The sequence below is a fragment of the Schistocerca serialis genome, chromosome 11 (assembly GCF_023864345.2).
Source record: "Schistocerca serialis cubense isolate TAMUIC-IGC-003099 chromosome 11, iqSchSeri2.2, whole genome shotgun sequence".
In the NCBI taxonomy this organism is placed as follows: domain Eukaryota; kingdom Metazoa; phylum Arthropoda; class Insecta; order Orthoptera; family Acrididae; genus Schistocerca; species Schistocerca serialis.
Window position 1 is genome coordinate 62,417,284 of NC_064648.1, and position 24,128 is coordinate 62,441,411.

At 39.0% G+C, this 24,128-nt stretch overlaps 1 protein-coding gene across 1 annotated transcript in view; it reads left to right on the top strand.

Moving 5' to 3' along the window:
- The first annotated feature begins 2,513 nt into the window (after positions 1 to 2,513).
- The window catches only part of LOC126427290 (uncharacterized), a 126,340-nt gene continuing 104,725 nt past the window's right edge, over positions 2,514 to 24,128 (top strand). The window contains exons 1-3 of the mRNA XM_050089579.1: positions 2,514 to 2,584; positions 2,885 to 2,952; positions 4,348 to 4,437. Coding sequence (XP_049945536.1) covers positions 4,366 to 4,437 — 72 coding nt within the window. The 5' untranslated portion in view covers positions 2,514 to 2,584; positions 2,885 to 2,952; positions 4,348 to 4,365. The remainder of the gene's footprint in view (positions 2,585 to 2,884; positions 2,953 to 4,347; positions 4,438 to 24,128) is intronic.

A 24,128-nucleotide genomic window follows, 5' to 3' on the forward strand; every position in this document is an offset into this window, starting at 1 on the left:
TGGAACAAATGCAGGAAAAAAAAAAAAAAAAAAAAAGCTCTATGTGGTCTTGTGACAGTTTGTGTGTTAGCAAATACTTCAGAGGAGATTCAACATGACGCCTACTTGCCAGAGCTATGTGCCCAACAGATTGTATATTGAAAATTATCCCAAAAGCAAAAGTATTTCTTCCATGGAGCAGCAACGGAACACCATTGATGTTTAAGTGTTTGATATAATTTTCAGTGTCTCTGGAAATACTAAGCCAATAAGATCTGTTGTAAAGTCTCAGGGGACTCTTATACCGTTTACCTAATGGATTTCTGGAGTTCAGAATATTAAAAATCCTATCAATATAACACAAAAATTCTACTGTTGCTTCACTTCCTTTAAAATTTGGATCACCAACCCTCCTCAAAAACTCTATACTATCTGCCACACTAGAACTCACAAAGTCTGTGCAGCTAATGAAACATTCATTTTTCTATTTACATAACTTACATGTTGTCCTGATAGTTTGTTGGCAAATGTCATACCTCCTTCTTGTTGCACCTTGTTCAATTGTTCAATGAAATGCCATCTAATAATGCCAGTTGGAGACTCAATAGCAGATACTTCTGCTAGAGCATTTCTGGCTAACTTAATCATATGACATGTCCAAGATACAATAAACATTGTATTTTTCCACAGGATGAGGAAAGTGGCTTTTAAAATCACCCTTGGAAAAATTTAAAATACAGCCAAGTGAACGTAAAGTGCTTATACTTACCTTGCAGCCATCACATGTAACACACCAAACCCTAATGCCAGAACTATGCAGCCTCTCTCAAGCAGATTTTATCAGTGTGTCCTGATTATTTGCCTGTACACCGTTGATAAAGAAATATGCAATTGGGCATTTAAATTTCCCTTTAATAGAGACAAGCATGAAAACCAGAGCCTCAGATGCCTTTATTACTTCTTTTGACTGAGGCACTTCGCCACCAAACTCTAAAAAACCTGTGTATTGCTTAGTTCCTTGGTCCCAAACTACTTGCTTCCTAATTGCCATACGGTCTACAATTAGACACGAGTCACTGAACTGGTCCCTTACAATTGGGTTTAAATCAATGTAGATAAAAACATCTTTTAAGAAGCCAGGTTCACAATCTACACTTGCCACCCATTTGGAAATCAATGATTTATGGTGCATAGGCATTAATTTTGCAGGTATTCATACGATGCTGGTGAATAAAAGTACACAATCATCGCAAACATTTTCACATTTGTTCTTTATCTATTACCCTTTGACGAGAGAGAGAGTTCACTAAATTGCACACTAATTCCACTTGTGTTCCTTTCTGATGATTGAGGAAGTTATGTAACTTCTCAGGAAGCTGCCCCTTCTCCTTCAATGAACTGATGTCATCCATGGAAAACACTTTCTTCTCTCTTCTTCGAAGTTTTTCACGGACGCACTTCAGTTTACGTTTTAATTCATGCACAATGTCTGAGAAAAAATTGCAAGTTTCGGTCGCCTTGTCTTCCATTTCTACTTTCGACTGTATACCACAATCAGTTACTGAAGAACCAACTGCACTCTGAAATAAAGAAATGATTTCGTTATATATGATTGAAATAACTCAAGGCTTGATGAAAAAATATTACAAGAAAACTTTGGGAGTGTGAAAACATCCTTATACTAACGTTTTTGACACAATTCGCAGCTTCTGCATTGGATAAATGGGACATGCTTTCCACGGAAGAATTCTCATTGACAACATTCTCCACGCATTCAGTAGCTTCTGTGGTGGGCAAATCGAGCACGGATTCTATGACAGAACGCTAAAAATACAAATATGGACCTGTATTACAACATTGCTTAGACATATGTAGCCTATTTGTGTCCGTCCGAAATAAATTCACAAAAGTAAAAAGCACACACATAGCAAGGAAATTAATTAGTTACCTCAAATGGAGAAGCATCGTTCTCACTCAAAATCCTAACAACTTGTCATCGTGGCTGTTTATTTGGTGGCATCAAATGTGTTGGAACGTCAAAACATGATGGTACTGCTTCGGGTTTGAGACGTTTCTTCCATGTTCCAGAGCTCACTACGTAACCATCTTGTCGGAAATGGTTTCCGCAAAGAAAACTGCAAGAAGTAGGATTAAAATCTTTCTGCTTCACGGAAGTAATCCACTTTTTTAGCAGCTCTGGGTGCTTGAGAGGAAACCTGTTCAAAAACAACGAATTAGCAAACGCACTAAGTCTGTATTTTTATCGTATTGTATCGGTAGTCCTATTACCTATGAAATGGTGAGTCACTTTCCTTACTCCATCGCTTCATACAATTAAAAGCGGAACAAGAAATCACCATTTCGATAATCCTTAATTCCTTATACACCGTACAGACCGAGAGAAACTTCTTGCCACATTCGAATATGGCGGACAACACAGACGACAGTAATCAGCTGATAGAGCCATCTATCGGTAGGTCCGGTACTAGAGCATCAGTCATTTCGCTAACTTGGACGCCTGTCAGATCCTGGGCTTTCGCTAACGGTACGTTTTTAATCTTTGGACATGTTTCGGTTTTGAGGAAGTTTGTGTTACATTCTGCAGGTAATAAATAAACATATAGCGATTACAAACATGACTAAATGAATGACAAAAATTTGTTTTAGAACTCAGTTAACATGGCACCTCTTTTCTATTATAACAACAGCTGATGCTGATTAGTAGTCCACGAATAGCTTGTAATGACGCTATGGTAGTTATTACTGACACAGTTTTTTTTTTTATTATTTTTAGTGGGTACATATGAATGAGATTTTACTCATTATTTAGTTGTGATCACATCATCTACGGCGTGATGGGCGTCAGTTTGTGGCAGTGTGTAAATGTTGTGTATGATTTTTGCAGGTTATGTTCATCACAGTCAAACACCTGGGTTATTTCCAGTGAGCTTTCAAGGTTTCGAACTGCGAAAGGTAGGTAAATAGTACTTAATCAGGGAGCTTAGAGCATTTTGTGTCTTTACGGTTCATCCCATTATGAAAAATGCCAGGTCGAGATTGCATGGCATCCAGTCAAGTGTTGGCAGTTTTCGGCCTGTCCGGTAAAATCGGAATGTGTATCTTCGCAAAAGAAATGGTCGAGACTGTGGCGCGTTGTCAGAAGTTACTGGAGCGTTTGCTGTATACAATGATTTCCACAGAAAGTGAATGTACATGTTATGTGCTGCGTGACTGGTGAGAAAAGGCGTACAATGAAGTTGGCACATTCACTATGTTAGTATGGTTTTTTTGATTTTCTTAGTCGTAATAATTTTTGTGAAGAAACTTTGCCGTGAAGAGATGCGGGCTGCTCCAGATTGTAGGGCTACGGTACGCCATTTCATAAGTGCCCCCAGTTATATCATTTCGTGGTTTGGGTATGTTAGCTTGAAAAGAAATGCTGTAGAAAGTATTAATTCGGTTTCATTTTTGTTAGTTTTCTGTGTGCTTTGATTATTACTCTACTTAGTTTTCTTTTATAGTTCAGTAAATCCCATGTAAATACCAGTTTATTGGAGTGTGTATCTTTTAATGTAGTTCTGTAGAAGAATGTTGTAACGTTATTTAGGAAATTGCCAAAAATTTAATTTGGCCAGAACGAGGTACTAGGCCTAAGTATCTTAAGTGTAACGCCTCTAACAAAATTAGTTTTGTAAGGTAAAAACTAACCAATGCTAAGGCTTGATGGTAATCAAGAATCAGAACTTCCACAGTGTAATGTGTAGACTACAGCTGAAGGTATATGCTTTTCTTTCATGAGCGGGTAAAGATTCCAGAATGGCGGTGCTTACTCCAAATTGAATATCAACCATGAATGATTATAGACGACGAAAGTTTCGAAGTAACACCCATGTTAAAAATGCTTATTCACTGGGTAGCAAACAATCTGTATGTCTGGGTTTTCGTCGTTTGCCTATGAGACTGAAATTAAGAATGAACAAAGTGTAGTGCAAAATGTTTGGTTCTGTTCAGTAATTTGGCTGCATGTATGTATTGTTTTGATTGATCATGCAAAAAATACACATATTCCTTAATTGTCATAATAGGTTAGTATGCCATAAGCCAGTGTTACAAAGTAGTAGCAACAATCAGTACTACTTCATTTCCAATGTACATGGTTTTGAGTGTTCTGATCTTTATAACCTGAGAAATGTAAATGAGTTGATATCACTGAACAGTTTTTTCCTCAGCCACTTTTGAATCTATTTCCTGTGTAATCACACACTTGTTGCTCCCATTAGGGAAGTGAAAATACTGCCTTTGAGCTGTACCTCATGGTAACAACAGACACTGTTAACAACTGTTTTTATCAGAATGCTTGTTTTCCAGACATATAGAACTGCAGCCATGGACAAGAAGTCACCTGTATGGATGAAAAAAGAGGAAACAGATGAAGTACCAGCTGAGTCAGGCTCCATGGTAAGTGGCTATTTGCATTTCTTATCAATGTTTCATTAATTACTATGTGCAGGATGGTGTATGAATACAAACAATTCATGTCATACTGCTGGAACTGTGAGCAATTCAGTCTAATAAAAACCTGGTAATCTTTCACTGTCAAATATGATGCTTCGCACAGAGCATTGAAATAAGCTTTGTGTTAAACCTCACATAGAATTCAGGCAAGAGTTTAAATTTAATTTTCAATAAACATGAAAATTTTTTAATGCACTGCCAAATTATACTGATAAGATATTTGCTATAGAGTGGGTATATTCTACTTTGATATGCTTCTTTTAAATGACAACCTTAATGTGCAACATAAGAATAACTGACTGAGATGAATGTTTGCAGTGCCATTAAATTTAAAGATCTGTCATGTGTAGTTGGTACATTATTGCAGTGTAACATGGTATGGAATAAGAATTATAATTTCTAAATGATTTTTAATGACATTTGTGTGGTCACAAGCCTCAGAAGTATGTTTTGTATTGGCATTAGGTGTTGACTGAATAGGTAAACAAAGTGAAAGTAGGACTGACACCAGTAACGTTTCATTTCAGACAGAGACATAAATTGATACACAATCTGTAGGTGTGGAATGAATTTGTATGTTGCAGCAAAGTTTTGACAAAGCCATGGGGTTGCACATTAAATATTGACATGTTTGTTCATAACCACTTCCTACATTTACTACAGATTGCTGTATGTATTGTTCGTAAAATTGCAGTGATGTTAGTTATTGGTGTAAATAATCTTACATGCACAAGACACTTGAAATTTGATGCATCACCACCATTTGGATTTATTCAGCTATCAGCAGGCAAACTAACTCACTGGTTGCCTTTAGTAGTTTTACAATCTGCCAACCAGAGTTGAGGGCCCAGACCTTACCGCACAAACTGCCTGTGAACTATCGACACTCAACAAATCTGTTTGCTTCGGCATCCATCTTATGTGCAACTGCTGGTATATTGTGATAGCATTAAAGCAGCATTTGCCTTTGAATATAAATGAGTGCTATCTGTCTTGAGCAGCTGGGCACAACTGCAGAAGTATTAGGATAGCATTAATGCAGCATTTGCATTTCAATATATGTGAATGCTTCATTATAGTTTGTACAAACTGAGTGAAAATTTTGTGATCAACTTGACCAGCAGTATCAGAACAGTAATCCTAAGCCATCCCTGTAGGAGAATTATAGGGAAGTAACTAAATATACTAAATTTTAGTAAACATAGTAATAGGGTGGTTAGAACCAACTTAGTTCAGGCTTTGACTGTGACCCTGAACGTAATGATGATTCGGTATTATACAGACACCATATCTTGGGAGTTTTAGTCAGGGAGTGTTTAGAGCTATGATTGTGTAAGATACCAATAGGGGCCAAGCCTGAATTACCGCTGCCAATCACAGCAAACATTGTGCTGTAGCCGCTAACAAATTCTGGGTTACTCCAATTTTCCTTGTATTGCAGATCGCCTTTTTTCTTATTTTGAAGTGAGTGAAGGGGCTAATCCTGGTGAATAGAGGTATTCACCACAAGAGGAATCAGTGATCCTATGACCATTAAGTCAGTTGTGCTTTTGTGAAAGCACAGAATGCAGATTTAGGATTTTGGGGGGGGGGGGGGGGGCTTATTTCCCCACACCACTGTGTAGTGATCTGTAGCAGACCCTCAAATGTTGGTTAATTTGAAATGCAACTGTTTGAGACTTGTCAAAGCCAACAAATGGCATGTCATGAGTATAACTAAAATTCTTGTGGTGTGGTCTATTTTAGGCCAATTGGAATGTGGACACTCATTAACCTTGGACCTGAACCTCAAAACTATTGAAAGGCCACATAAAGGTTAAAGTGTGGTCTTACACCATCCTTGCACTCTTTGAAATCTTGGTAGTGGTAGTGGTGGTAGACTGATTTCCAGTGCAGCTCAAGGACTAGGTTAGGTTGAAATGTGATAACATGGTTGAGAGCTGGTAAAACCAACAAATACGAAAGCCAAATAACGGTTGTGGTTACTAATTCACCAGTAGCACAGTCAATTGTTCACTGAAAAATGCAGGGGGTGCCCAGAATGTAACTTTTACTCACATGAAGTCTTGTCTTCCTTTGTGTGCCATGTTAGTTGATTGACTGAACTTTCCTATGACCTTTAGAGATGTGTGTAGGAATTATGAACTGAAAGCCACCTTCCTTATGTAAATAATTAAAACTTAATGTGTGGTAGGTGTAAGTTTTGGGCACGAGGACATGCTGAAAAGTAATGCCTCCAAATTTATGTGAAAATTATTAAGGCTTTTCAACTAAAACAAACTTTATTAACATTCTATGTCTTTATTCTTCATTTTTATATATTTACTTATCAACATTGTCATCCTGATGATGGACATCTTTCTTCCAATGACACCAATTAGTTGCTGCTGTCACTGTAGAATGTTTTACTTTGTTGGCAGGCCCACAGCCTCATCTCAGCTCACACCAATTCACCACTATCAAAATATAGTGCCTGAAGATGTTCGTTATGTTTTAGGAACAGATGAAAATTGGTAGGGCAAGCCAGCACTGTATGGAGAATGATCGATAATAATGAATGCAAGGTGTCGGGCTGTTGCAAGTCCCAGAAAATTTGTGTATGGTCTAGCATTGTCATGCTGAAGGAGAGAGTGCTCCATGTGTGTATGAACTATTGAATTTGTGTTCTGTGCTTTCTAAGGGTTTTCTCATGTGGTGACATGGTTAAGTGACACACCCCCATGTTACACACTGTAATTCAGTCCTCTAGTAGCTGAGGATTGCATATTGTTTCAGCAAAGTGGGAAAGTAGACAGAGTATGTGAGACTAGTAATACTTCAACTGATACTGGGAACAGTATAAAAATTTTGGAGATGTTACTTTCCAGTACATGCTTGCAATAAACAGAGGGATTTGACCATTCTCTCCAAAGTTGTCACATGGTTTGCTTGGCTTTGGCCAGCATCCATTTGGAAGTCATAATACTGAATGCATACACACTGATGAGCCAGATCATGATGACCAGCAGTCTACTATTGATATAAACCTGTCTAGGTGATAGCATCGTCAGCTGGTGAGGAATGACTGCTAGTCACATGCATGGTGCATGTAGTATCAGGGTGTGTGCTATCTGTGTGTAGGATGGGGAAGGTGAACATACTATCTGAGTTTGACTGGGGACAGGTGTGAGCAATTCGGAAACTGCATGACTTGTCAGGTGTTTGAGAATAGCTTCGGTGTCTTTCAGCATGTGGTGAAGCCAAGGCAAAATCATGTCCAGACATTGTAGGGTTGGGCAGCCATCCCTCACGACAGATGTTGAATGTCGTAGCTGGGCAAACTAGTAAAACAGGATAGGCAGTGAACTGTGGCACAACTAACATCAGACTTCAGTGCTGGGCAGAGTACAAGTGTGTTTAAACACACTCCTAACGATGAGTCTGTGCAGCGGACAACCCATACATGCACCAATGTTAAGGCCATGTTTTTGAAGTTGTGACTGAAATCGGCATGTGACCATTGACACTAGACATTGGCACAGTGACAAAGATTGCATGGTCTGATGAATACTGATATCTTCATCATACTGATGGGAGGGTGCATATCTGTCATCTTCCAGGGGAACACCTGTACTGTTGAACAGACAAGCTGGCAGTGGCTCCATTATGCTCTGGGGAACATTCATGTGGGCATCCATGGGGCCAGTAGAGCTCTTGCAAGACACCATGTTGGCCAAGGAGTATCATGAACTAGTTGCTGACCATGTACATTCTTCATTATGATCATGTTTACCATTTGCAGTAACATTTTTCGACAAGGAAATGCGCCATGTCGCAAGGCCAAGAGTGTGATACAGTGGCTCAAGGAAAACAGTGGTGACTTCCAGTTGATGTGCTGGCACCCCAACTCACCAAATCTGAACATGGGGTGTGATTGAAAGTGGTGTCAGAGCTCTTTGCCCCCCCCCCCTCCCCCCTCCCCAGAATTGTGGGAATTAGGTAACCCATTTATGCACATGTGGTGCCAACTCCCTCCAGCAGCCTACCAAGGCCTCACTGCTTCCATGGTGCAATGTGTCACCATTGTTATCTGTGCCAAAGGTGGACCTACCAGCTTTTATGAAGGTGGTCATAATGTTCTGACTGATCAGTGTATGGCAGTTCCTGTCATTGAAAGAAAACTGTTCTGTTGTGATAGTACTAGTGTATTAGTATTATTTATGCAGTTAATTAATACAAAGATCAATTAATAACAACATTTTGCTGTATTCTTGATCTTTCCTGCAAGCATCTCTGTCCAAGGCATCCTCCTTGCATACACCATGATGCCTCATTATTTCAGTGATACAGTCTTTCTAAGAGTTAAGTGGCCTACTATGTTCCTGTCAGAAAGGTGATTTCCAATCAAAAACTGTCCTTTGGCCACCATTGTTAAGATTTTAAACAAATGTCCATCTCATTTTCTTTCTATGCTATCACTGTTTCATTTGTCCTCATTCCAATACTTACTTCAGCATTGCAAGTCTTCTCAGTCTTGATATTCTGGTTCTCCTTCATAAATAATGTTTTGAGAACTTTGCTTCTTTTGAGATCAGCATGTGAAACCCATAGTTCTGATCCATAGTAAAAGGTTGGTTTTAACTTTTAGCCTATGCTCTTTCTTCTTACTGTTGCAAATGTTCTTGCCCAACCAAAAAGAATCCATGAAGTTAGAGTAATAGTGAATGGTGTGACGAGGTAGTATTTCTGTGTGTTTTTTTTTTAAATAATTTTATCAGAGTGGTTCATGGTGTGGGTTCCTGTAGTCATGCCCTAGTTCATGAACCACGGGCAACGTATGAGTGGCTAAGTAAGTGGTCCCGACAGTCGGGGTACCAGTTACTTTGGAATAAGGCTGGGCATCTCGGACATATTCTGAATCATGGTCACCTTTGTGCTCATACGGCAAAGACTACCAAATCCACCGGTTAGTCTCTCAACCGTTAGGGGTAAAACCCAATGGGACGTGGGGCAAGTAAGGCTAGCAACCTGCTTCCCTGGTACTATAAATATGATGCTGGCAACAATCAGAGCAAAATGCCTCGGACCTTTGGAGGTGATGGAGTCCCACCTCTATCTAACAAACCAGGGGCTCCTGAGATACGACTTGGCAAATAAATGGTAATGAGATGGGGAGCTATTAATACCAATGGGGGCTACTCTGGGAAGAAGGTAGAGCTGGCAGAGGCTGCAAGTAAGATGGGGCTGGACGTTTTAGCTGTTAGTGACATTCGGGTAAGGGGTGAGAAAGAAGAGGAAGTGGGAGAATACAAGGTTTACCTGTCAGGAGTCAAAGCAGGAATAGCAGAATGGGGTGTAGGGCTTTACATCAGGAAAGAAATGGAACCCAGCGTAGTTGTAATAAGGTATGTAAACGAACGACTGATGTGGATAGATTTGACAGTGCCTAGCAAGAAAATTAGGATTGTGTCAGTATATTCGCATTGTGAAGGGACAGATCAAGATAAGATGGATAGTTTTTATGATGCACTCAGTGACGTAGTTGTTAGAGTAAAGGACAAGGACAGTGTTCTGCTCATGGGTGATCTTAACGCCAGGATTGGAAATCGAACAGAAGGGTATGAAAAGATTATGGGTAAATTTGGAGAGGATATGGAGGCCAACAGGAATGGGAAACAACTCTTGGATTTCTGTGCCAGTTTGGGCTTAGTAATCACAAACTCCTTTTTTAAACATAAGAACATTCACTGGTATACTTGGGAAGGCAGGGGAACCAGATCTGTCATTGACTATATAATAACAGATCAGGAATTCAGGAAGGCTGTGAGGGACACACGTGTATTCAGGGGATTCTTTGATGACACTCATCATTATTTAATCTGCAGTGAAATTGGGATTGTGAGGCCGAAAGTGCAGGAGGTCAGGTCCATATGTAGGAGGATAAGAGTGGAGAAACTTCAGGATAAGGAAATCAGGCACAAGTACATAACAGCGATCTCAGAAAGGTACCAGTTAGTTGAATGTAGTCAATTACAGTCATTGGAAAAGGAATGGACAAGGTACAGGGACACAGTACTAGAAGTGGCTAAAGAATGTCTTGGAACAGTAGTGTGTAAAAGTAGGATGAAGCAAACAGCTTGGTGGAATGACACAGTTAAGGCAGCCTGTAAAAGGAAAAAGAAGGCGTATCAAAAATGGCTACACACTAGAACTCAGGTAGACAGAGAGAGTTATGTTGAAGAAAGAAACAAAGCCAAACAGATAATTGCAGCATCCAAGAACAAATCTTGGGAAGACTTTGGAAACAGGTTGGAGACTATGGGTCAAGCTGCTGGAAAACCATTCTGGAGTGTAATTAGCAGTCTTCGAAAGGGAGGTAAGAAGGAAATGACGAGTATTTTGGACAGGTCAGGAAAACTGCTGGTGAATCCTGTGGATGCCTTGGGCAGATGGAGGGAATATTTTGAAGAGTTGCTCAATGTAGGTGAAAATATGATCAGTAATGTTTCAGATTTTGAGGTCGAACAGGATAGGAATGATGATGGAAATAGCATCACATTTGAGGAAGTGGAGAAAATGGTCAATAGATTGCAGTGCAATAAAGCAGCTGGGGTGGATGAAATTAAGTCGGAACGCATCAAATACGGTGGAATGTCAGGTCTTAAATGGCTACACAGGATAATTGAAATGGCCTGGGAGTTGGGACAGGTTCCACCAGACTGGACCAAAGCAGTAATCACACCAATCTTTAAACATGGAAACAGGAAAGATTGTAACGACCACAGAGGTATCTCTTTAATCAGCGTTGTGGGTAAAATCTTCTCAGGTATTGTTGAAAGGAAAGTGTGAGTATTAGTTGAGGACCAATTGGATGAAAATCAGTGTGGGTTTAGGCCTCTTAGAGGTTGTCAGGACCAGATCTTTAGCTTACGGCAAATAATGGAAAAGTGTTATGAGTGGAACAGGGAATTGTATCTATGCTTTATAGATCTAGAAAAAGCATATGACCGGGTTCCTAGGAGGAAGTTATTGTCTGTTCTAAGAGATTATGGAATAGGAGGCAAACTTTTGCAAGCAATTAAAGGTCTTTATATGGATAGTCAGGCAGCTGTTAGAGTTGATGGTAAATTGAGTTCATGGTTCAGAGTAGTTTCAGGGGTAAGACAAGGCTGCAACCTGTCTCCACTGTTGTTCATATTATTTATGGATCATATGTTGAAAACAATAGACTGGCTGTGTGAGATTAAGATATGTGAACACAAAATAAGCAGTCTTGCATCTGCGGATGACTTAGTTGTGGTGGCAGATTCGATTGAAATTTTGCAGAGTAATATTTCAGAGCTAGATCAGAAATGTAAGGACTATGGTATGAAGATTAGCATCTCCAAAACGAAAGTAATGTCAGTGGGAAAGAAATATAAACGGATTGAGTGCCAAATAAGAGGAACAAAGTTAGAACTGGTGGACGGTTTCAAGTACTTAGGATGCATATTCTCACAGGATGGCAACATAGTGAAAGAACTGGAAGCGAGGTGTAGCAAAGCTAATGCAGTGAGCACTCAGCTACGATCTACTCTCTTCTGCAAGAAGGAAGTCAGTAACAAGACTAAGTTATCTGTGCACCGTTCAATCTTTCGACCAACTTTGCTGTATGGGAGTGAAAGCTGGGTGGATTCAGGTTACCTTATCAATAAGGTTGAGGTTATGGATATGAAAGTAGCTAGGTTGATTGCAGGTACTAGTTGATGGGAACAATGGCAGGAGGGTGTCCACAATGAGGAAATCAAAGAAAAACTGGGAATGAACTCTATAGATGTATCAGTCAGGGCGAACAGGCTTAGATGGTGGGGTCATGTTACACGCATGGGAGAAGCAAGGTTACCCAAGAGACTCATGGGTTCAGCAGTAGAGGGTAGGAGGAGTCGGGGCAGACCAAGGAGAAGGTACCTGGATTCGATTAAGAATGATTTTGAAGTAATAGGTTTAACATCAGAAGAGGCACCAATGTTAGCACTGAATAGAGGATCATGAAGGAATTTTATAAAGGGGCTATGCTCCAGACTGAACGCTGAAAGGCATAATCAGTCTTAAATGATGATGATGATGATGATGAATTTTATCAGAAATAAGTGTTCAGTGAAATAAAAGTTTTTTATGTAACTATTGGCTTCTAAAAGTTTTATGATTCAAATAGTAAAAGCAGTAATGAGTGGCATAATGCATAGTAGTTCAGTGTACCTGATCCCCTGCACAGGGGCAGTGACAGGATTATCTTGGATGAGGAAGAATGCAGGAGAGAATAAATTGAAATCATAGTATTAAAATTAAGTGATTGTGAAGAGTTTAACATGATTCGCTGATAGTAGGTGATAGAGTACACATTGTTTGACCAGTAGGAGCCAGTGTTGCGAAACACATAAGCAGACTGAAGTGTGAAGGAACTGTGAAGTGAGAAATTGAAATTTCTTTATATGTTCAATAGTTACATGAGTCACAAGAACACTATGGAGTCATTTTCAGAATTGCAGGACACACTACACTATGCCCCAGTAACAAGATGTGTAACAAGAAGCAATATTGTAATTTTTCCCAGCATTGTTGCTGTAGAATTTTTATGAGTAATGTTTTTATTTTTGATTGAAGCATCATGTGAAGATTAGAACTGCTGGTGCTGGAAATGTATGTTGGATATTAACTGAAGTCAAATGGTGATTGTTTAGCTTGTAATGCCAAAAATTATTCATTCTGGCTGAAACAAGAGAAGTATTTAATGGGAAGATAAATGACCACAATAGCGGCAAAATGAAACAAAGGGGCAAATCTGACTCTGGGTTTTAGACACTAGTGAATTCAGTGTGGAAGATAATGTTATGTACACCTTTCTCAGGGTCGTACAAAGATCAAGAAAAGCCAAATGTGTCTAGTATCAAACAGGAACCACAAAATAAAATTAAAGCATAAATGGGTTCAATAAGGTGAAGGTGAAAGACCCTAGGTGAAATAAGAATCACTGGCTGATCAGGTAAGGTGATGATCAGAAGGCACAATAGCTAAAGGAGAAGGAAGAATGGCAGGTTCATCAGGTAAGAAGCGGAAGATTGAAAAGTACAATACCTAAAGGAGAAGGAAGAAGTTCAAGAATTTTAAAATGCAGACAGAAGAGATTAAGGGAATTGTCAGTAGTCAGTAAGACAGAACAACATGGAACCAAAGGCAAAGAATTAAGAGCAAACAGTCAGTAAAGAATTTCTGAATTGGAAGCAGCTCTGCAAAACCAGACTGAAACAATTGGAAATGTAGGAAGGTTACTCCAGGTGAGCACATATTTAGTTAAGGAATAAAATGTGTTAGCAGTGCATAGTGGTTTCTCCAAAATAGAGAAGGCTGTAGTGGAAATGCAGGAAATACGATGGACTCTATAACTGAATAGAGACTATAAAGTATGAAATTGCCAAGAACAAAAACAGTATTGAAGAAACCATACAGGAATGTGATGAAAAGAGCGTTTGACATATCAAGACTCTCAAGAATGATAAGTTCTACCCAAAAGGCTTAGTCTATGATGTCACATTTTTTAGCAAAATTTAGAGGAGGCTAATGGATTGCTTGAACAGAAGAAGATTTCAGTTTAGTTACAAAGAAGATAAGGGAAGACATGGTTGTGAGGTGCAATCATTTAGGAATGACAGTAGAAAGCTACCAAGAATTTGACATGGAATTCCCAGGAGAAAAATCTCAGAAGGGAAACAGTGAACAATGTTGACATCAGTGAGTGGATCAAAATGCTGGAGAGAATGTGTGGTGATGAAAGAAGAGAAAAGTGAAGCAGAACAAAACAAAAGATCCCTGATCATCTCAAGAACATGAGGATGCAACATGTTTTACAGTGTGAGAAGGACCAAAATAAAGAAGAAAAAGACATACTTCAAACCTTGTTATATGGTAATATCAGACAGAACCTAGTAATACTTGATAAAAACTTAACAAATATGAATGACTTTGAAAATTATGTTTGTAATGAAATAAAGATTAGGAATCCAGCAGTGCTAGTTCGAAAAAGGACTTTGTGTGGGGAAAGTGATACAGCACAAGGGAGAATAAATAATAAACATGGTGTAGGTGTGAACCAGGGCTATCCCCTCCTCCAATGCAACAAGCTATGCCAGACATTACACATCAACTCTGTGTGGACATGGGATGAGTCTATTCTTTCCCTACATTTGCAGCCAACTACAGGAATTACCACTAGACATGGCTCAGCACATGCATGGGATGGGGTCACCACGGAATAAGCCATGCTGCCAGTGCAGGTTGACGGGGGGGAATGTTAACCTCCATTCGCTTCTGTCTATGATGATCACCAAACACTATGCTGCTGTAGCACAGGCGTGTATACATGCCAATACCACGCCAATGAATGAAACAGGTCTTCATGCAAATAAACAAAGCGATTCTCTGTGTGTGTGAAGTGTAAGATTATTTTCAATTTTTAGTTTATGTAATGTCTGGCAACTCGTTTTGAGGAATACTACTATGGAAAACATGTGGCAAGCAGGTTGCCCTAACCCTAGGCAACCTTCACCAAAGCCAGACGTGCTTATGAACAGTGGGACATCGCTCTGTGTACATACCAGACTCGAGCTGGCTCACAAGAGGCACCAGTGTCACCCACCAACAGTGCACGCAGATAACTGGTGCTATGATTACAGCACTACATTTCATCTGCATGCCATGCAGCATGTGTTCACATGTCATGTGACACCTCATGGAAATCTTTTTGCCAGATTACTCACAATGCTGCATAACCACTAGCTGACAGCACTCATGCTTTGAGCTCAACACCAGCTGTTCCTTGTTGCTCATCATTAGCACCTTCAGCAGCAGTTCTTAGCACCACCCAGATCACTGACAGGATGTCAATCCAGTGTGGTCCAGGACTCCAACAAAGACAGGAATTAGCCTGCACCCAACAGAGGTGGACAGGAACCTGTCCACCAGCTGTACCACTTTGTAGGACTTTGGTCAGACAACAACAAAGATGGACAACAGTGAGACATTTGATCAGCTACAGGGAAAGACATTGTCATTCTACCAGAAGTGGATGTTATTTTCTGTCTCACATCAGAACTGTAAACTGTTCATTTATGTCTTTACTAATGCCTTCTTCCTTTCATTGCAACCTGTGAATCAGCATTATTGTGTGCTGTCCTTGTCACCTCATAAGAACCAAGACATAAGAGTTTATTATTTTTATTTTCTGGCAGACCATTGAAACAAACACCTGTAAAGAGTATGTAAAATGAGAACTTAATAGTGACTTACGTTTCTTATTATCCATTTCTGAAGATAAAATATCTTAGTATCCTCATCATATTCAATATGTTCGCACATTTGACTTATTCCCAAAGTAATATTTCATTTTTTTCTGTAATTAGTAAATCATGTTTTTATTGATAGCTACAATTTCTTAATCCAGGTACCCTGACTTTTCTGCATTAACTTGATCTCATTGATGCACCTTAGAAAATAATTGATACTAACATGTTACCAAATAAAGGGAGCATGTGAGTAATACATGAGTTTCATGGTGATTCTGCGGTAATGGTGCAAGGTGAGTCACTAAAACTGTTAGTTTGTGGGAATTGTATCTTCCTGACCTGAAGGCTTTTTTTTTCCTTTGTTTGTCAAAGTTTTCGACAAGTTTGGAAAAAGGTATAGAAGGGAATATAAGATAACTGTCTGTTGAATTATTTGTGTTATGTTTAGTTTGGAGGTAAAGCTAATTTGATGAATTGTTTAACATGGAATTGTTTGATGTTAGAAAAGTAATTTGAGTGCTAAGTAAATGAGAGTGTTAAAGGCATATGTGTGTATTAATCATTTGTTATAAGAAATAAGTGTTTGGTGAAAAATGAAGTTTTGATTGGACTATTCTAGATGTCTTATGACTCTGGTCTTGAAAGTAGGATGAGTGATGTGCCACAGGACAGTCCAGGTCATGCTTTCCTACACAGATAGAGTATACTGTGTTCCTTTACTTGATATGAGCAATGTCGATTTTAGTTTTTCAGGTCATATGTGTGTTATTTGAATGCACTATCATTATTTACATGTGAAGATTATTAAACTAGAAAATATGACAGAAAATAATAGCACAAGTAGAAGGCTATTGTGCAAGAACATAATGAATTATCAAAGGTGTTGTCATTAATCAGTTGTAAAATTTTTTGTTGCCTCCCATTGAAATATACAATGGTGAATTTGTTGCTCAGAATTTCTAACTCACAAGAGGACTTGTACCCAGAACTACTAATTAATTCTTAAGAAGTATGATAGTTAGTCTTTATATATCTGATACTTTTATACAATATGTATGTAATACATTTATATAATACTGTGACGGCTTAAATGCACTCATTACAGATTGTTATTATTACCATAGACTCAGGTTTACCCGTGCAGGATGAATGTAAAAGAGGAGTTGGAGAAAAGTGCAAATAAAGAGGTAGTTTTAGAATTTATGTGACTCAATGGTATTAAGCATTGTTGAGTTGTGGTGGAAATAATGAGGTGGTTGACAAACGTGTACTCACATTAGCAGTCACATTTTTGCTTTAGGGTAACAGTGGAAGCCTCATATGATTATAGTGAGCTCCTGGTTGGAAACTAGGAAACGGGCAAAGTAAAATATTTTTTAATGCTTTATCTTGTATGGATTTAAGTATTGTCTTTGAGCGGGTGAAATAGTTTTACCATGTGTGTTTGTAAAATTGCTTCCTTACATTATAAATACAAGTAAGAAGTCTAAAATATATGCATACAAAGTGACATGAAAATTGGTGCCAAGTCCAAGAGTTGAACTATGATGAACTCAAGCATTGGATGTTTTTATTCACCATGTAATACTACTGTTCTAGTTACAGAATCATTCAATGAATATCTACACTCAGTAGTGCAGAAAGATGATAATTTTAATCTGAGTGTAGACTAAGATGTCTGTGCATACATTGCACGTGGTATGCACAAGCACTCATGTGAAGTATTTTAAACAGTATTCTGAAAACTGACTTGATCAACTAGTTTGACAGCACATGCATAATTGAAATATTTTAGACCTTGTAGCTATGAACAGTCTTGACATAATAGACAGTATTAGTATGGAGATGGATTAGTGGTCATGATATCAGTGCAGCCACGATGGGTACTATAGCTAATGAATTGTTCAAGAAGGTTAGGAGTATAGCTTTGCAAGAAAGAGCAGATAAGCAGTTGTTGGCATCGAACTTGGACAATGAGCTGATATCATTTAGGTCAAATATGATGCACATAGAGGAATGTGGGTAAATGGTAAATGGTCTGTAAATCACACTCTGAACAAGTTTGTGGCAAGTAACTAGATTGCAGACAGAAAATACACACTGTTATTTAATAACAAAATTCAGAAAATAGTGAGGAAGCAGACTTGCGCTCTTCATTGTAAAAAGTATGCCAAGTGATGACGGGCAAAAATTGTGAGAAATTAATGAGTCTGTAAAAAGATTGATGTGTGTGGCATACAGCTATCACCATCATACTTCAGCAACAGATTTTGCTAGAACATGAGACATAAAATCACTAAGTGTGTCAACGGCTTCTATCCAGTCACTCATTGACCAGTCTTGTGTGGCTCTGGAGGAATGCGAAAGGCAAGCTGAAGTTTCAAATTTTGTACAGGAGATTATAAAAAATGTACTTCCATTTGACCGTATTGGGGACAAAGTAATGGGCTGTGTGGTGTAGAGAAGAGAAAAAAAAGTTGCCATGTCAGAATGGAATCACAAATCAGCTCCCCAGAGAGTACTCTAGAGCATTGGCCCCTTACTTAGCTTGCGTTTATTGCAAATCTCTCAGCTCATACAAAGTCTCAGGCAGCTGGAAAGAAGTCCAAGTGACATCTGTATCTAAGAATGGTAAAAGAATATATCTGCAAAATCACAGGCAAATATCCTTAACACTCCATTTGCTCCAGAGTTCCTGAACATATTCTCAGATCGAATATCATAAATTTCCTTGAGATAGAAACAATACTCATCTTGACATTTTGTCACATTATATATTGCATACCAACATGCAGACTGCATATTCCTAGATTTCTGGAAAGAATTTAATGCAGTGCTCCACTCAGTACTGTTAACGGAGATATGAGCATATGGAATAGGTTCCCAGGTATGTAAGTGGCATGAAGACTTCTCAAGTAACAGAGGCCAGTATTTTGGCCTCGACAGCGAGTTGTCATCAGAGACAAGGGTATCACCAAAAGTGACATAGATATATTTTATAAGACAGCTGTTATTCTCTATATGTAAAATGATCTGATGAGCAGCAGTCTGTGGCTGTTTGATGATTATGATGTGGTGCATGAGGGGCAGTCATCATTTAGTGACTGTAGGAGATACAAGATGATTTGGACAACATTTTTATGTGGTGTGATGAATGTCAGCTTGCTTCAGAAATAGAAAAATGCAAGTGAATGCAGTAAGAGACACAACCCCATAATGTCAGAATACAGCATTAGTAGTGTACAGATGGTCTATTAAATATCTAGGCATAACATTGTAAAGTGATATGAAATGGAACAAGCATATGAGTTCGTATGTAGATGTAGATGCACAGCTGCCAGAAAGACACTAATCGAGTTGTGGATTGCAAGTGGAATGCATTCTTGTACTTTCTAGGTTTGGAAAACTACTTTGTAAGGCTAACAAGTAGTTAACTGGAGTATGCGAAGAGCCAAGGGTAAGTCATCTGCTTTTGTCACTGAGATGAATACATTTTGTGAAATGTCAAAAAAAGTATATATAAAACTAAAGTGGTGGTAAGCTGTCATTAGCCTGGAGGTTCTGAATACTGCTGTTATCTTCTACTTCTACTACTACCACTACCACTACCACTACCACCACCGCACACACACAACCTACCTACAGGCTGTGGTATGCTTTTGCCCTCTTTCCACCTCTGAACTGATTTTTCTCAGCCAGTTACAAGGTACCTATAGCTTAATGAAAGAGACCTTTGGATTTGTAGTCTTGCAGTTAGCCGTTGGGTTACCTAATACTATCAATAAAGTCCAGAATTATTCTGATTAGGTAATAATAGCATGGGGCATATAATATTTTTTAAAAAACTAAACAGCTATGTAATCTTAAATTACATATGGAATACACACCAGAAGTAGTTGCTGAACAAAGGAAAGGCCACATGACCTAAAAGCACAGTTTCCAGATACAATACAAAAAAAGTTGTTGAACTGACCCCTCTGTGGCATCAGAACTGTTCATTTATGGAACAATAGTTTGTGTTTAGAAAAAGATGAAGGTGATTCCAATCTGTAAGAAAAGTCACAGAAATTATGTGCAAAACAACAGACATACCTAGTTGATGCAAACGTCTTAATGAATGATTTTGTAATTCTATATGATGGCTCTTTTTGAAAAACAAATGAATTCCTCTGAAAGAATGGAAATGGATCCCATAATCACAGGTCATGTGAACTGTTTGCTCTGCTTATTCACAAAACTGGCACAATGTGCAGTCCGCCTGTAAAATCAGGTCATAGTTCGGAAATAGTAGCTGGGTGAAAGCTAACTAAGTTATCAGTCTTGTTGATGTGCCTTTCACTGTCTCAGCACCTCTACTATGGAGTGAGTTGTTACTTTATGCCTGAAATTACATGCAAGCAGTAAGATATATTATAACGGAATGATGCAAATGGATAGGTGCAAAGTACACACCACTTCCACAGGTAAACTAAACAAATATTTTCTCTTGTGATGAAGTAGTGTCCAACAGTCACAGTTAACACACAAAATATGTATTATCAAAATGAATGTTTCCATAATTCCCTAGTTACTTGTGGCAAAAAGTATTTGAAGTATAGAAACATGTTTGCAACCTAAAAATATTATTCAATCTGAGAATTTTATTTTCACTAGTCTTTGAGGAGTTTGTTGCCACCAGTAGCATGTGCTTTCATGTATTGCACAAATTTCATCTATATTCATTCTTTTCCTTCGTCTTCCCATTACTTTTGTGACACTCCCACCACAGCGATGCCTAATCTGGCTTTTCAGTGTACTTCCATGCCTTGATAAATATTTCAAGGGTTTCTACATAGGATTGCAGCCAGCTTTCAGTTCAAAGGCTAATTTGACCATGGTAATTTTCTTGGAGGGCACTAAATTCAGGAACTATGTATACTTAAACAATTTACTGTTAAAATTTTGACAGCCAATTGTCAAAAAACATGTATCAACTCTCCGTGAGTCTTCTGCTCTCTGAGTATCGGCTTGCTGGTGTAGTGCACCGCTGTCCTGTAAAGTCGTCCCACAGTCACAGAATCGATGAAACCTTTGGTTAAGAACATCCACTCACTCCAAACCAAAGGACCCCAATCAGTTCTGGGAATGACACTGCAAATTGTGTGCACTGCCTGCACCCCACACATGGGTTAACGGCTCTCCTCCATTTGTGCCCATTACCTGTATGAACTGAGGATGGCATCAGAACCCAAATGACAGGCATGATTGGTGTCAACATGAGGCACAACTTGCAGACAGCTGCACCCTGTAAACTTGATAGCCACAAGGAGACAGCATCCTTCACATCTTGGATGAGCCACCCCCCCCCCCCCCCCCCAGTAGACGTATTCACGTATTCAGTACATGTTGGATTCATTTCCAGTCCTGGATGCCTTTTGGGCAAGCAGCTCCATAATGCATCTGACATTGGAGCTCCTGGTCATCTAGCAAATCCCTCTCCCCTTGTGTCTGTTTGGACGCTGATGGAGCAGCACCTGCCAGTCCTCTCATAAGATGGATGGGTGAGGCCAGCATCAGCATTCACTTCCTGTCTCAAACAAAGCTAACTGTTACCTCCCACTTATCATTGTTTGGTGAGTGCAGCTTATTCACATTAGGTATACTGCAAGGTGCCTTAGTAGCAGAGCCATAGGCAAAGTAAGCAACACCCGAGGTGTCCCATGTGACGAGCCAGATTCTCCGTCACTGTTACTATGAGGAGCAGCAGCCTGAAAGCTGCTGAACATGGCCAAAAGCATTTTCAGCTATTCACAAACTGAGCCCATCTCCTCCTGTATCTCCATACAGCATGCACATATTATATCCATCTGAGTACTACTGATTCAAGAACCAGCTATAAAAGTACAGACAGAAAGAACTTGCTATCCTCCTGATGTTGCACCAGTAGAGGCTGATGCATTACTGAGCTGTGTAGCTGGCTGTTCAAAAGAATTGACGGCTGCGCTGCAGACTGTGCAAACGCAATTTAGTCCCAAAAATGTGAGACTACACCTTTTGAACACAGAACATTTAAGGAATGCAATTAAAATACAGAAAGCTACATACGAGCCACTGAGACCCAAACTCCCAGTTCTGAGAAACAAAAGGTTTTGTAGTTTGTTTAGTGTGATTTCATGCTTTACAATAATTCATGATCCATTTGATGAAATGTACAAATGAAATACAATAATTACAGGTACTAAAGACATTTTAGTTGTTTGTACCCTAAATTCCTTTTTATAGTTCCTGAAATTTGGTGTACGATTTATCCTCCCACATATTTACTGAAAGTGAAAGGTAAAGTGGTATAAATTAGGAGTTGTACTCTTCTTATAAATGTTTTCATGAACTTGAATACCTGAGTAGGAATATGATCTTTTAATCTCCATAATTCCAGTTCATTTATAACACACAAAATGTAAAAGTGAGTGCATACTTAATGATCCCATCATGCACTTTTCTCTCACATATCGAGTTCAAATAACTGCGTTGTTGTTCGTAATGCCTAGAATGTTACCTACTGAGTCTGTGTAGTAGTTCAGCTGTTCTTTTATCGACAGATTATAAATGAACTGTTGTTCCTGAATTTTGAAATTTCTATGTGATTCTTGCCATGCTGATGTTGAAATAGGTTGTATAATGGAGCATGTCTGCTCACTCGATTTCATCATCCAGATTTCTGATCCAGATTTGCAGTTGTCGGAATGTATGGGCCAAGTGTCATCATATTGTTCCATTTTGCCTTGGTTGCAGGTCACACAGCATTTTTGAGACGGATGAGTTTTGTGGATTATGTATTTAATGTGAGATATTACTGTTTTGTGCATATAGGCTTTAACCTAGACTTCAACATGGAGTGCAAACTTCCCTTATAAAGACAATGTCTGCTTTAATAAATCTGGATATTATGAATCTAAAGAAAGAAAACAGTGCTGATAGTCACTAACACTTCTACAGTGCTTTTTGATGTTAGAGTGTAAATACACATGTAAACCAGCACAAAACAAGAAGACCATGTGGCCTTGCTGCTTGACTTACACCACTATTCCTGCAAATGCACTCGGGGGTGAGAGTGAGACATCTCTCAGGTGGCTCCAATGGGAGTTACTGTTATACCACTTCTCCACAACAAATTTCTGTGCATTGTAAGTGAACAGAGTTGCATAGCTCAAAACAAAAAATTTTTGGTGTAGTCCCCTTTGGTTTCAGCTGCTCATGAGTAACCTGCTGCTGAAACAATCCTGATTAAATTGTGGTATTATTAGTGATCAAATAATTTACTGGCTAAATCTTCATTTTAAATAACCATTATCTAATGGATAACTGCAAATCAGTTTTGACTGCTATGACTGCAAAAACACTTTTCACAAATGGTATAATTTGGCTTGCCGGTATCAACCCACAGCAATGGGGACACAAACTCGGCCAGTGTGATATTCCACCATTGGAATCTTTCTAGGCCTAGACAAGCAGTTGTTGGCCTTACGAAACAAAGGACAACTGTGCAACAAACTGCATGAATCTGCACAGTACAATTTCGTAAATGTGAGATTACACATCTGAAATACTCATGGTCTTTACATAGGGACCCTACTGTTTACCACTGAGTAACATACGTCACAAAATATGCAGGGGAGATTACAAAATCGGCAAAGGGTCTGATTTGACACTTCAGGTCTGGTCCAAATTATGTGGTAGGTCATCCCCAGCATGACTCTACAAATCAAAAGATGTTATTTTGTCCTGCTAACAAATGTAGCCATGATAAAATCTTCTCAAGTTGACAGCCGAGTCAATGTGTTGTTCTCCAGCAACATTTCAGCAAGTTTCTTGAAGATGGCAAGTAAGAAACTTGCTGAAACATTGCTGCAGAACAACACATTGACTCGGCTGTCAACCTGAGAAGATTTTATCATCGAGATTTGCCGAGAAAGCCTGCATTCGCATAAAACGTAGCCATCATTGCCCTCTTCAGCCAACAGCCAAAAAGTGTGCCTAAGAAGTCCTCTGATCCCAACTCACAGAATTAATTGTTGCACATAAGCCACATGTCATAGCTGGCCAATAGAATTTACATCAAATCCCAGATGCAATCCCTGGCATATATGTAGTATTGACATTTCTTTTCTTCCCTGACAAGGCAGCTAAGAATGTCACCTCTCTGACATTGAGGGTCCTATTGATGATCAACCTTTCCCTCCTTGCAAGGATGGTTTCCCCTGGTCTCAACAGGAAATTAAGTTACATTGGTTAGGGTGTAGTATCGGTAACACTAAACGCATCACATTTGTTAAGGCATATGGGTATAGCTTTACAGAT